The sequence below is a fragment of the Phragmites australis genome, chromosome 3 (assembly GCF_958298935.1).
Source record: "Phragmites australis chromosome 3, lpPhrAust1.1, whole genome shotgun sequence".
Classification (NCBI taxonomy): domain Eukaryota; kingdom Viridiplantae; phylum Streptophyta; class Magnoliopsida; order Poales; family Poaceae; genus Phragmites; species Phragmites australis.
The window spans coordinates 2,235,312-2,246,095 of record NC_084923.1 but is presented as its reverse complement, the minus strand read 5'-3'; the positions used below and the strand labels follow the sequence as shown (position 1 = coordinate 2,246,095).

At 46.8% G+C, this 10,784-nt stretch overlaps 2 protein-coding genes across 5 annotated transcripts; both read right to left on the bottom strand.

The window, feature by feature from the left end:
- Nucleotides 1-796: 796 nt before the first annotated feature.
- Nucleotides 797-1,813, bottom strand: LOC133912795 (uncharacterized). Its single transcript, XM_062355708.1, has one exon. The coding sequence runs from the start codon at nt 1,811-1,813 to the stop codon at nt 797-799; it is 1,017 nt and encodes a 338-aa protein (XP_062211692.1).
- Nucleotides 1,814-5,104: 3,291 nt separating this feature from the next.
- On the bottom strand, nt 5,105-10,726 carry LOC133911520 (protein EARLY STARVATION 1, chloroplastic). Of its 4 annotated transcripts, none has more exons than XM_062353789.1 (11): nt 10,119-10,726; nt 9,763-9,854; nt 9,421-9,614; nt 8,793-8,832; nt 8,448-8,529; nt 7,480-7,557; nt 7,270-7,395; nt 6,693-6,805; nt 5,813-5,852; nt 5,565-5,639; nt 5,105-5,466 (listed from the first exon to the last, which is right to left on the bottom strand). In XM_062353789.1, exons 1-11 carry the CDS (start codon nt 10,394-10,396, stop codon nt 5,301-5,303), a joined length of 1,284 nt encoding a protein of 427 aa, XP_062209773.1. In that variant the 5' UTR covers nt 10,397-10,726; the 3' UTR covers nt 5,105-5,300. The 4 variants fall into 4 exon arrangements, with proteins under 4 accessions (XP_062209773.1, XP_062209772.1, XP_062209774.1 ...); XM_062353788.1 differs by having other exon boundaries at nt 6,684-6,805; nt 10,119-10,725; XM_062353790.1 differs by having other exon boundaries at nt 6,684-6,805; nt 9,763-9,859; nt 10,119-10,335.
- Between the last annotated feature and the right edge of the window lie 58 nt (nt 10,727-10,784).

Sequence of the window (10,784 nt, the reverse complement as noted above, 5' to 3'; positions counted from 1 at the left end):
CGCTCTTAATACAAGAAATAGCAGATGATGAAACTAAACGAGACAAAGCCTCATGACCGGGATGTCCAAGACGCCGATGCCAAAGAGTGGGGGTGATGCCGGCTGCGAGTGCCAAAGGTCGAAAGACCGATGACAGGAGGGGGTATAGTGGGCCGAAACTATTGCACTTGACGATCACGCTCCGGGTTCTGAGGTCCTTCACAGAGAAACCGTAAGGGTCAAATTCAACAGAACATCTATTTTCAATGGTGAATTGACGAACAGAAATAAGGTTTTTAATAAGTTGTGGAGAGACAAGAACATTATTTAAGTGAAGGGAACCCTGAGCGGTGGGAAAGGTCACGGAGCCAGTGTGAGTAACAGGTAAAAGAGAACCATCACCGACAACAATGTTGGATGGGGTAGAAAAAGAAGGTGGTTGGGAAGCACAAAGATTACCGGAGTTTGATGTCATGTGAGTCTCAGCACCAGTATCCATGTACCATTCATGGGTCGGTGGCGGTTGCAGTGTCATCGTGTGGAAGGTGGAGGCCAAAGCATTCGGGTCCCACGAAAGGCCACCAGGATGGCTGACCCAGCCAGGAGGGTAAGACGGGCCAGCGAAACCCGGTGGGGGCTGCTGAAACGGAGCAGCAGGCGGCAGCAGGCCGTGGGCCGGTCCGGGGAGCGGAGCCAGCGGGGGCGGCCCAGGAAGCGGAGCCAGCGAGGGCAGCCCGAGCAGCACGTGCTGGTCCGCGTAGAAGGCTTGCGGCCGCTGTGAGCCAGGCGCGCTCTGGGGAGCACCTGGTGGGCCGGCCTAGTACGCCTGAAAAGTGCCGAAGGCAGGCTGCCACCCCGGCGGTGCAGTAGTGGGCCGCGACAGGAAACCAGCCCAGGGAGCGCTCGGGGGCGTCGGACCAGGAGCGCCGCCGTTCTTCTTGCCACCGCGCCGGGTTTGCTTGCGACCAATGTTGGCCCCGGCGGCAGGATTGTAGGGTGGTGGCGTGGGAGCGCGAGGAGCCGAGGCGGCGAGGGCCTGGGGCGAGTGTCCTTTCTTGGCATTCATGTTGATCTCGTCAAGACAGAGGTCAGACTTCACCTCGGCGAACGTCGGGAACGGCCGCTGACGCTGGATCAGGGCGCCCATGTAGGCGAACCGATCGTTGAGGCCGCGGAGGACGTTGAGAACCAGGGTGCGATCACGAACAGGTTCACCGAGGTCGGCGAGTTGGTCGGCCATGGATTTAAGATGGTGACAATAGTCGGAGATCGACAAACTGCCTTGGACGAAGGTGCGAAATTCGGCGTCGAGGAGGAGGGCACGGGTCTCCTTGTTCCCGATGAATTGCTGCTCGAGCCCCAGCCATACAATGCGAGCGGTGGGAGGGCCTTCCTCACGATTCATGACGACCTCAAGGAGCTCAGGGGTGATCGTGCCATAGAGCCACGAGAGGATGGTGCAGTCCATGCGCTTCCACGAGGCATTGTCGGAGCGATCGTCGTCCGAGAGCACGTCGTCGGCGAGCGCATAACGCTCGAGGGTGTTGAGGAAGAGACCGCACCATCGGTTGAAGTGGGGCGACGTGAAGTCGAGGACGATGGGCACGAGAGACTTGATGTTGAGAATCGCCGCCGCTTGAGCGTGGAGGGCGGCGGTGGCCGCGGCGACCTCACCGGCGACGACCAAGGCACGGGCGTTGGCATCACGACGTTCTTGCTCCAGGCGCTCAGCCTCCAGGCGCGCAGCTTCTTGGCGAGCAGCCTCGCGGCGCTCTTCGGGAGTGAACGCGGCGACGCGCTGCTCTAAGGTGAGACGAGCGACATCGTCGACCATGGGCGTCGATGGAGTGGGGCGGCGCAGCTAGAAGATGCGGAAGCGGTGGTTTGGATCGAACCAAACTGATACCATGATTAACGATAATAATCGTTGTTATATTGATCGGAGGATCGACCGTGTACATATAAGGACGAGCCTCCCTTTCGTATCTAAACGGACTCATGGAAACAGCGTTCGGCAAAATAGAAAGGAGACCCACCGATCAGGACTATCCAAACATTAGCATGCACGTACACGAAAATAGTAGCATGCACGGCTAAAAGCAAGGATAAGTATCCATCTAATAATAGTAGTCTAACACGGAGGCGTGGAGCCACTGCTCCGGAGGCCAGTAGGGGACTCTGAGGTATGGAGTGGCGGCTCCAGAAGCGAAACGGCGAGGCGGGGGCGTGTACCTACAGCTTGGAGGCCGGCAGGGGACGAAGAGGCGTGGAGCTGCGGCTCCGTAGGCCGGCAGGGGACTCCGAGGCATGGAGCGGCGGCTCCGGAGGCGAAACAGCGAGGGGGAGGCAGCATGTTGGGCGGTCCGAAGCGCTTCCTCTGGTGCAGAGTGTGTAGGGGCTCCGGCCAGGACTGAGGCGCGTAACGAGGGCTTCGACCTGCGTGGGGAGGCTCCAGCGAGGCTCTAAGAGGAGCCCGGGCAGGTGCGTAGAGGAGCTTCGGTCGAACGCTCCGACGAGGCTCCGGTCGAGCGCGAGGAGGCTTCGACCGGCGAGCGGACGCTCCGGCATGCGAGGTTGAGGCACGCGGAGAGGCTTCGATAGGCGAGGTCGAGGCACGGGGAGAGGGCTCCGACGAGATAACGTGAGTGATGCTTGCATCGGGTACGAGGGGCTCCTTGGTTTTTCATCGGCCTTCATGCATGATGAGCCGGCAAGAGCAAAACAGTTACACTGCTTCCTAGATGGGAGACGTGCTCATAATTATATGCTGCCTGGCCACTCAGCACATGTGACAAGTGGAGCTGCCTTCTATTGAGTACAAGCCCTTAGCACTTAGGAACCTCGTATCTTGATTTTTTTTTAAGCCACGTTGCGTCAGCATGCCAGAGGATGCGCGTGGTCCTCTCGAATAGGTAGTATTACTATTAGAGATGGGCGCTGCATGCCTCTTGGCCTCACTCTTTATAGCTAGTTGTGGCCTCGATTGAATAAACAATCCACTGAATCAACAAGCCTAGCAGCCTAGCATCTCGTATTGATGCTGCTCCTGGTACATACTTAGGGACAACTAGCTGACAGGATAAGTGATAGGACACCACCTGTAATACGTACGGTAGATCTTTCTAGCCATACCCAAGGCTCGCATGTCGCGGACTGGCTTAAGTACACTGCCGCTTAAAAAGGAGTGGCTAGCCGGTGCTAGTGATAAGTACATTAAAAGTGCTAACTTCTACTGCTGCCATGTTGCGCCATAGATGCAGCGTATAGAACATGATGGCCTCTACAAGATGCGCCATAGATGTAGCTGCCAGAGAACAAACTAGTAGAGACTCTGACCTCAGACCGAGAAACCTGGCGATAGGTAGTAGGATCGAGGCGGAGAGTCCGATAGATGTGTAACCAGGCTAGGCGTGCCTGCTTTGACAGGCCTATGGCAATTTGTAGCTAGTGCAGCGTTCACCTACCGTGTTAGACCATCTCTAACGAAAATTTCGAAAATTTACGTTCTATAATACTATTATAGCATTATCTAATACTATTATATTATTTTTTATTTTTTCATCTCCAACAAATACTATATTTTCTACCTTTTATTACTCTCCTCCTCCCCTGAACCTACATGTATACTCAGTGTACAGTGATGAGTTATGCTACAGCAGATAGCAAATTTGCCGGCTCCTCCATCACGACCGTATTACTGTAGTTACGAAAAAGTACATTTAGAGCTTTTGTTGAGGAGAGAGTGTGGAGAGAGATGTATTTTACTGTAGCAAAAAGCAAAAAGTACAGATACTACCTCTGTTGGAGTTTGCGTTAAACAGCACACGCGATAGGGGCAAGCGGCAGGCTCGACACCTAGATCGAAAGTAAGCTATCGTGGCGAAATATTAGAGGGTACCCTTGATTCAAAGTGTTGTAAATGAGTACATGCTTTTTATCTCGTGCGCGAAGGCTTGTATGGGCTTTTTTTCTCCACACGGGACTGCCTTCGAATTTCGAGGTGCTCTGTCCTGGAGTCGCAGACATGCCTCGCGATTTCAATGAGGACAGCTGCGGCCCGTGGCAGTGGTGCTGTGCCCACACGACGCACATGCCCGTAGCGTCGCGACGGCCATCTTCGCCCGCGCGTCATTCCGCACAGCAAACCAGCAACCACGACAGCTAGCACGGGGAAGATGGCGAGTCCGCACACCCAGGGTCGCCGCCCACATGTGTCATTCTACGCGGTGAGCCAACGACCGTGAGGATGAGCTCGCGGAGGGTTGTGACGCGTGAAGGCGAGGGCACGCTCAGTGCTCCGGCTCGCGAATATACTCCCTACTCCTCTTCTTCTTAATGAAGCTTTTCGTGTCAGATCCTCACGGATGACACTATCTATTGGGAAAAAAACATACATCGGACAGAATACGACGAGAACCTCTTTCAATAAAAAGACTCAAGCTTAGAGAGAAACTACGAGTCAAAAGAAGCGAGAGAGAGAATTGAGATAGAGTTTGTGTTATAGTGGAAAATGATCTATGAGTTCCCTTCTCTGTCTTTTAATGACTTATTTATAGGGAATGAGGAACCAGAGAAATTACTTTCTTACTCCTAAATATTATATTACATTCATATATACATAGAGGTGTTACATTTCACCCATTTACCGTGAAGACTGAAATACTACAATCACTCCTTGGGGATAACCCAAATGTATGTAGATCTATGGATGAAAATAAGTCCACGAGTCTCGTCTAGTTAGGAATGCAAATTTTGCATTTTTCTAGTCTAACGGATGCAAGTTATATTTTTTTTTAATCATTAGATCCATCTAAAATTTTAAAGAATAAATAAATTAAAAATTCACTCATACCTAATTAAATTAAAAAATATAAACTAAATAATAACCTTGAACTATCTTATTAGCTACCCACTTGCATACATACATCCAGCATAACTACTGCACAGAGCCTAAAAATACATGGATCTTCAAATGCTGATCCTCATGGTTAGACCCACCTAGGTCATACACATTAAATTGATTGTACAAACACCTAACCAAAAAAAACAAGCCCACAATCTTCTTGAGAATTACTACCCACATGGTACAATTGTAGTGGGAAGCATTTATGCACGAACAAATGAGTAAGCAAAGGCGATATAATCACGGTGCATTGATTATTTCTGAACATTAAAACGCTATAACGTGGAAGGAAAACCTACAAAAGAATGAACGAACCAATTGACACAGGAATGAGGTCGATCAACTTCCTACAAAGAATGTTCCCTTACAAGCAAAATTGGAGCCTAGAAAGAAAATTTCTTTTTACTGGCAATCTAATTCATTCGAGAGGCGAAGGAGGCATGCCGGGTGGATCATCTTTTGGTAGAGGTGACGAGCTGAAGTCAATAGCTGGGTATACTCCAGGTGGCCTTTCAAGAGGTTGTATCGACAACAACTGTGTTGAGTCTCCAACCACATCAGCCCATCCATAATGAGGCTCGGCCCTGATACAAAATGTTTGCAAACCAATGAGATTCAAATTCAACCCATGGTCAAATTACCAAGATGATGTTAGAAAGCATCAACAACACAGATATCTTACTCATAGTATGTCTCCTCATCGACTACTAAATCCCAGCTCTCACCAGTTGTGCTCTTTCCATACTTATGGACTTTTCTGAAATACAAGACATACGGTTTAGTCGTCCACTGATAGTGCTCTTTCAAAACAAGTTACTACTGGAATCATGGCAAGGTGATGTTTGGAAAAGTCTACAGTCTAAATTCAGATCTTAACGCCAAACTCCAGTCAAATGACACAATGTTGGACCAGAACATCATGGCACGTACCCATTACCGAAGTGTTCTTCTCCCCAAGTTCTTGACCAGCCTGAATGTTTCAAATCAGATAGTAAATAGCAGGCATTATATATTTCACACTGCAAGTCACAGTACTTCTCCCACACATAGACACATACATGGATCTACATATGCATTGCTAGGGAATTAAATTGATAGAAACCAAAAAACACATCATCAACAACAACAAAGCCTTTGTCCCAAGCAAGTTGGGGTAGGCTAGAGATGAAACCCACAAAATCCAAATAAAAAGATGATGAGAAACCAAAGAAACACATCACGAAATAAAACATATCCTTTCTGGCAAATGATGATCAATTTGTTTAAAATTTGGAAGGGGTTCTTTAGGGAAAGATTCTTTGTATCTCCATCCTAAAGTGGTAGGCCCAGCACCAGGCCATACATCACAAAGAATGATAGAAGGCTCAGAAAAGGAGAGGTGCAAGCGAAGTACATTTAAAAAGTAACATTTCAGACTGACCTAAAGATATATATAAGTGAAAGATAAACAATATAAAGGTATGTTGACACACTTGCTCTGATTTCAATACAAGTTGTTTGAACATTGACACAGGCCTGCCTGATACCAGTTTGGCACATAATGCGAAATGGTATATTTCCCATCCTGAAAGTCTGGAACTAGCAATAAAAACAGGGATCCCATAAAAACATCATGTAGCCAATCTAGATGCTTTTTTCTCATGATGCTGCTATCTAAAACTGCTAGACGGATTCTAGAACATATTATACTTGCAACCAAAGAGGTATGATGTGTTAATTACTAGCATTGAGATGAGACCAATGCTATTGGCAAAATGCGGAATGTGCAGCATATACAGTACTTAATGGTGAAGAATCTTACGTTCATTACCAGGAGATACATGCCATGTCTCCCCTTGTCGTGAACCAATTCCTGAAAAGAACTTTTCTTCCCACTTGTCCCCCCATTTGGTGCCTAAGTCTGTCTCTGCCCACTTATCAGTCCTGTACGACAAACGACATTCATGCAATGCAGCAGTTATTAATGACCACTGGATGAGGTGAGTAAGAAGATATTGTATCTTTCAATCATGCTTGGTCAAGCAGACAAAGTATATGCAAAACAAAACAACCTTCCAATATTGCGCACAACTGCAGACAGAAAATTTAAAACCAAGGAATTAATTTGTCCCCCAGTGGAGTAATCCATTATCATTACCACCAACGGCCTAGTGATTGAATGCAAATGTAATTTACCAGATTTTTTTTAGAATTAATTAACCAATTGATATGTGAATGCACATAACAATAAACCGCCAAATTCTCTGTTGTAACAAATAAAGGGTAAACATGGAAATGGAGATTTGGACACTAAACATTCTGGATTAAGCACAACATCAGCCATATAGATACACAAAGCCAGAAAGGTTTCCTTCTATAGCCACATAGCATATGCTGAAGAGGCTCACCATTTCAGAACAAATCCGCGGCCATCATAATGTTCACCCCACCTCTCCCACCAGGATTGCTCGTTTAACCTCCCATATTTGTGAGCACCTTTTTCTGTCCAACCTTTGGCATCATATTTCTCCCACCTGGCAGAGAGCATTGACGGCTCAAAATAACTTTGCAGAACACTTGCAACTAAAACCATGCCAAAAGTATGATGTAATTCTCACCATTTCTCATACCACCCTGCATTCTCTGCTCCTGATTTTGCTTGTTTTTCAGCACTTCTCTCTATTCTTGCAAGATTGCTGTATTGGACAAGGTAAACCATGTTATATGTTGCAAATTGATTATTTTTATCAGACCATTAGTAATTGCTGATATGTAATCTTCATTTAGATGGTACTGTGGTAGTTCTTTATCCAACATACAGATCAACTGTTTTAGAAAGTCTCAAAACATTATGACAATGTGGAAAGCGAGTCATATTCACATCAAATAACCAATCAGTTAAAGGCTTTGTGAGTAGGAAACAAGTGGATCACAATAGTAAGTAACTAAGTATCACTTGGTAGAGTTTGATTAACATCCATTCCAATCTGCAATGATGAGCTAAACTCAGTATTTCTCAGGTGTCATTGTAAACATGAATTGACAATTTGACATCATGGCAGAACCGACACATTCGGAAGGTATCCTTTAAGCTAAGGTGGGGCTAGATCAGTTTGACACATAATGACTAACTGACATATACACCAATGAATGGGGTGGCTAACCAGATAGGGATCAGGATTCAGGAATAATCATGCATGCGATCATTTGATTGGAGAATGTGTTGCAAATCATGATAGTATAATCTTGTCTTTGGCAAGAATAGCACTAAATTTCTCATCTCATGGTCTAAAATAATTTGGATGTATGGCCATGTACAGTGTTACAAAACACAAACAGATTGAAACAAATAGCTTGCACTTAAGTATCTCCTTCAAGTTCTCTACGCACATGCACATTTATAGAATTAACATTCTTTTGAAAATATGTTTTACTTAAGATAAAAAGGCAAAAGAAACTCTGTATGCAACTCTTAGTTACAAAAGTAGTCAGTCAGTTAAGTTTGCAATGGAGATTAGATTCCGTCTTACAAAAGAGCAGGACTGATATACTTAAAATATCTGCATTTACAAGTTAGTTAATTTACCTCCACTCATCTTGGTACAGAACTTCTTTCCATTTTTCCCACCAAGAGTCACCTTCAGCATTCTTCCCAGATTTCTCCGCACCTGATGTTTTATAGTTGCATTTTCCCAAAAATCAGCCGTAACAGCCACAAGCATACATTGGAAAGAAAAAGAAACAAAGACATTCAACATAGCTAGAGCCTAGAGAAAGCAGCTTGTGTGCTAATGCGCAATAATCACATTAACTGAATCCTTACTTTCTTACATAATAATCTAAATATAAGAAACAGAAATTATATATCATCCCAAATTCTGAAGCACAGATATGTGATCAGTCTCTCCATTACAAAAGAATAATTGCATACCTAGTTCCTTATATCCAGTCCAATCACTTTTCTCCCACCACTGCCACATAGAATAAAGTTGTGAAGATTTGTCAGACAGCAAATTAAATAACAATATTACTAAATCATAAACTCACAAAGGTTGGTTAAAAAAATTTATGGCAAAGAACAACTTATTGTCCAGCATTTAGTAACATGTCAACAGAGTTGGTGAGCCGAGCTTTTGGAGGCTAATGTTTCAAATTTCTATGTTGGATTAAGTACCATGCAAGTTGGAGCCAGCAGAGTCTGCTAGTTCTAGTATGCGTGCTAGAGCTTTTGAGTGATAATGCCATACTGCCATAGTTTTCATAACTACAAAATCATCTTTGATCCCAACATTTTTTCATTATAAAAGGTAAGGTGTTGCTTGAGAAGCAATAATTGCAAAAAAAAAAAAAAAAATTCTAGTTCTTATTCAAAGGAACTAGAAATTGTGCTTAAAGTTGAATTAATACTCAAGCATGAAAAGTAAAGTAAGAAGAAGAGCTAACTGTAGAACACAGAAACCCCCACACCAATCACATAAAGTTGCGAGCATGTTTTGAAGGCAACTGAACGTAGGACCAATATATGATATGTCAGAATAAGTAAAGAGCTAAGAACATACGGTCTCTTTCCATTCAGTGGAACCATCATGGCTCTGTCCTCCCATTCTTGCCCAGCGGCACCGGTACCCATTCTCACTAAGATCTTCTCCGCTCTCCCTGTACCAAGTGCTTCCATCTTCATTTGTTCCGGACTCCTTGATCGCTTCATCCAGCAAGTTGATTCCCCATTCCTTCTCACTAGCAATACCAGTATCTATAAGGCAGGTGCCAAAAACATGTGTTTCCTCAGCAAAGCAGAAAACTAAATTTAGAACTACAAGTGGGAGCATTTCATTTTGGAGTACACTGACTTCTATCTGGGAGTCATTCTTCCAAATTGAAAGTGTCAGCAAGGAACCCACCTCTCTTGGGCGGGGTGTCGCAAGATTGAGGAGCTGGCCCCCTCTGCGTGCACCGTGGATAGAAATCCTGTTGCTTGGAGTGCCTTCTAGAACTATACTAGTAGACAAAAAAATGCGTGTCAAAATTCCATTTCCTAGGCAATGTGCATTCTACTGCAAAGATAGGAAGCTTCTGTCTAAAGCATCGGGCACATTAACATGTCATTACGCAAACAAAATTAGCTAAAAAATACCATACATTGGAATGATGCAAACAACCAATGATTGTGAATGCCAAATGCGACGCCCGGGGCACTATACAAGCGCGTAGAACCAAAAACCCTAGATGCACAGTGGCAAGCCGCAGTCCCACGTACCGAGGTGAAGGGAATGGGAGTGAGGGCATGGCGGTGAGGCCGGCGCGCCGTCGGCCGGGTTTGTTCCCGTCGATGCGCCATTCCTCGTCACGCTCCGGCGCGGCCGCGGCGGTCCTCGAGAGGCGCCTCCGTGGCTCCGTGTCGCCCCCGCAGCAGCACCGGATCGCGGCACCGCGGCGGGGCTGGACGCGTGCGGGGCGGCGCGGCCAGGGCGCTGCCCCACTCGCCGCGGTCAGATCGAACGTCGGCGCTGCGAGGCCCCTGGAGAAGGCGGCCATCTTCTCATGCCACGGCGAGGCGGGGGCCGAGGAGGTGGCCGCGGGGGTTGGCCTAGCAGTGGCGGAAGCAGGGAGGCGGAGGGAAGGGTTTTGAAGGGGCGGTGGGGCCGAGGCAGACGGTGCGCAACTCTAACCCGAGCCGGCGACAGCGATCGATAAGGATTCGGTTCCGGAGGCGAGGAGAGAGAAATGGGCGAGGGTTTTATTAGATCTTGGCGGCTTGTTTGGATGGAGAGTGGGACGGAGGAGGCATGGGCTGGGAGAGTGGGAGGAGGAGAGGAGAAGAAGGGGCTAGGCCGCTGGGAGGAAGCTGGAGGCTAGTGGGTCCCACTTGGCGGTGTGGGATGGAAGGGTTTTTCCTGACGTAAACGTCACTTAACTTGTGGTT

Excerpts from the sequence above, each read along its gene's own strand:
- LOC133912795 (XM_062355708.1), bottom strand. The coding sequence starts at position 1,813 with ATGGTCGACGATGTCGCTCGTCTCACCTTAGAGCAGCGCGTCGCCGCG.
- LOC133911520 (XM_062353788.1), bottom strand. The coding sequence starts at position 10,396 with ATGGCCGCCTTCTCCAGGGGCCTCGCAGCGCCGACGTTCGATCTGACC. Across the intron at positions 9,615-9,762 it reads CGACACCCCGCCCAAGAGAG|ATACTGGTATTGCTAGTGAG; the intron begins GTGGGTTCCTTG and ends CCTGCCTTATAG. Across the intron at positions 5,640-5,812 it reads GAAGAACACTTCGGTAATGG|AAAAGTCCATAAGTATGGAA; the intron begins GTACGTGCCATG and ends CTTGTATTTCAG.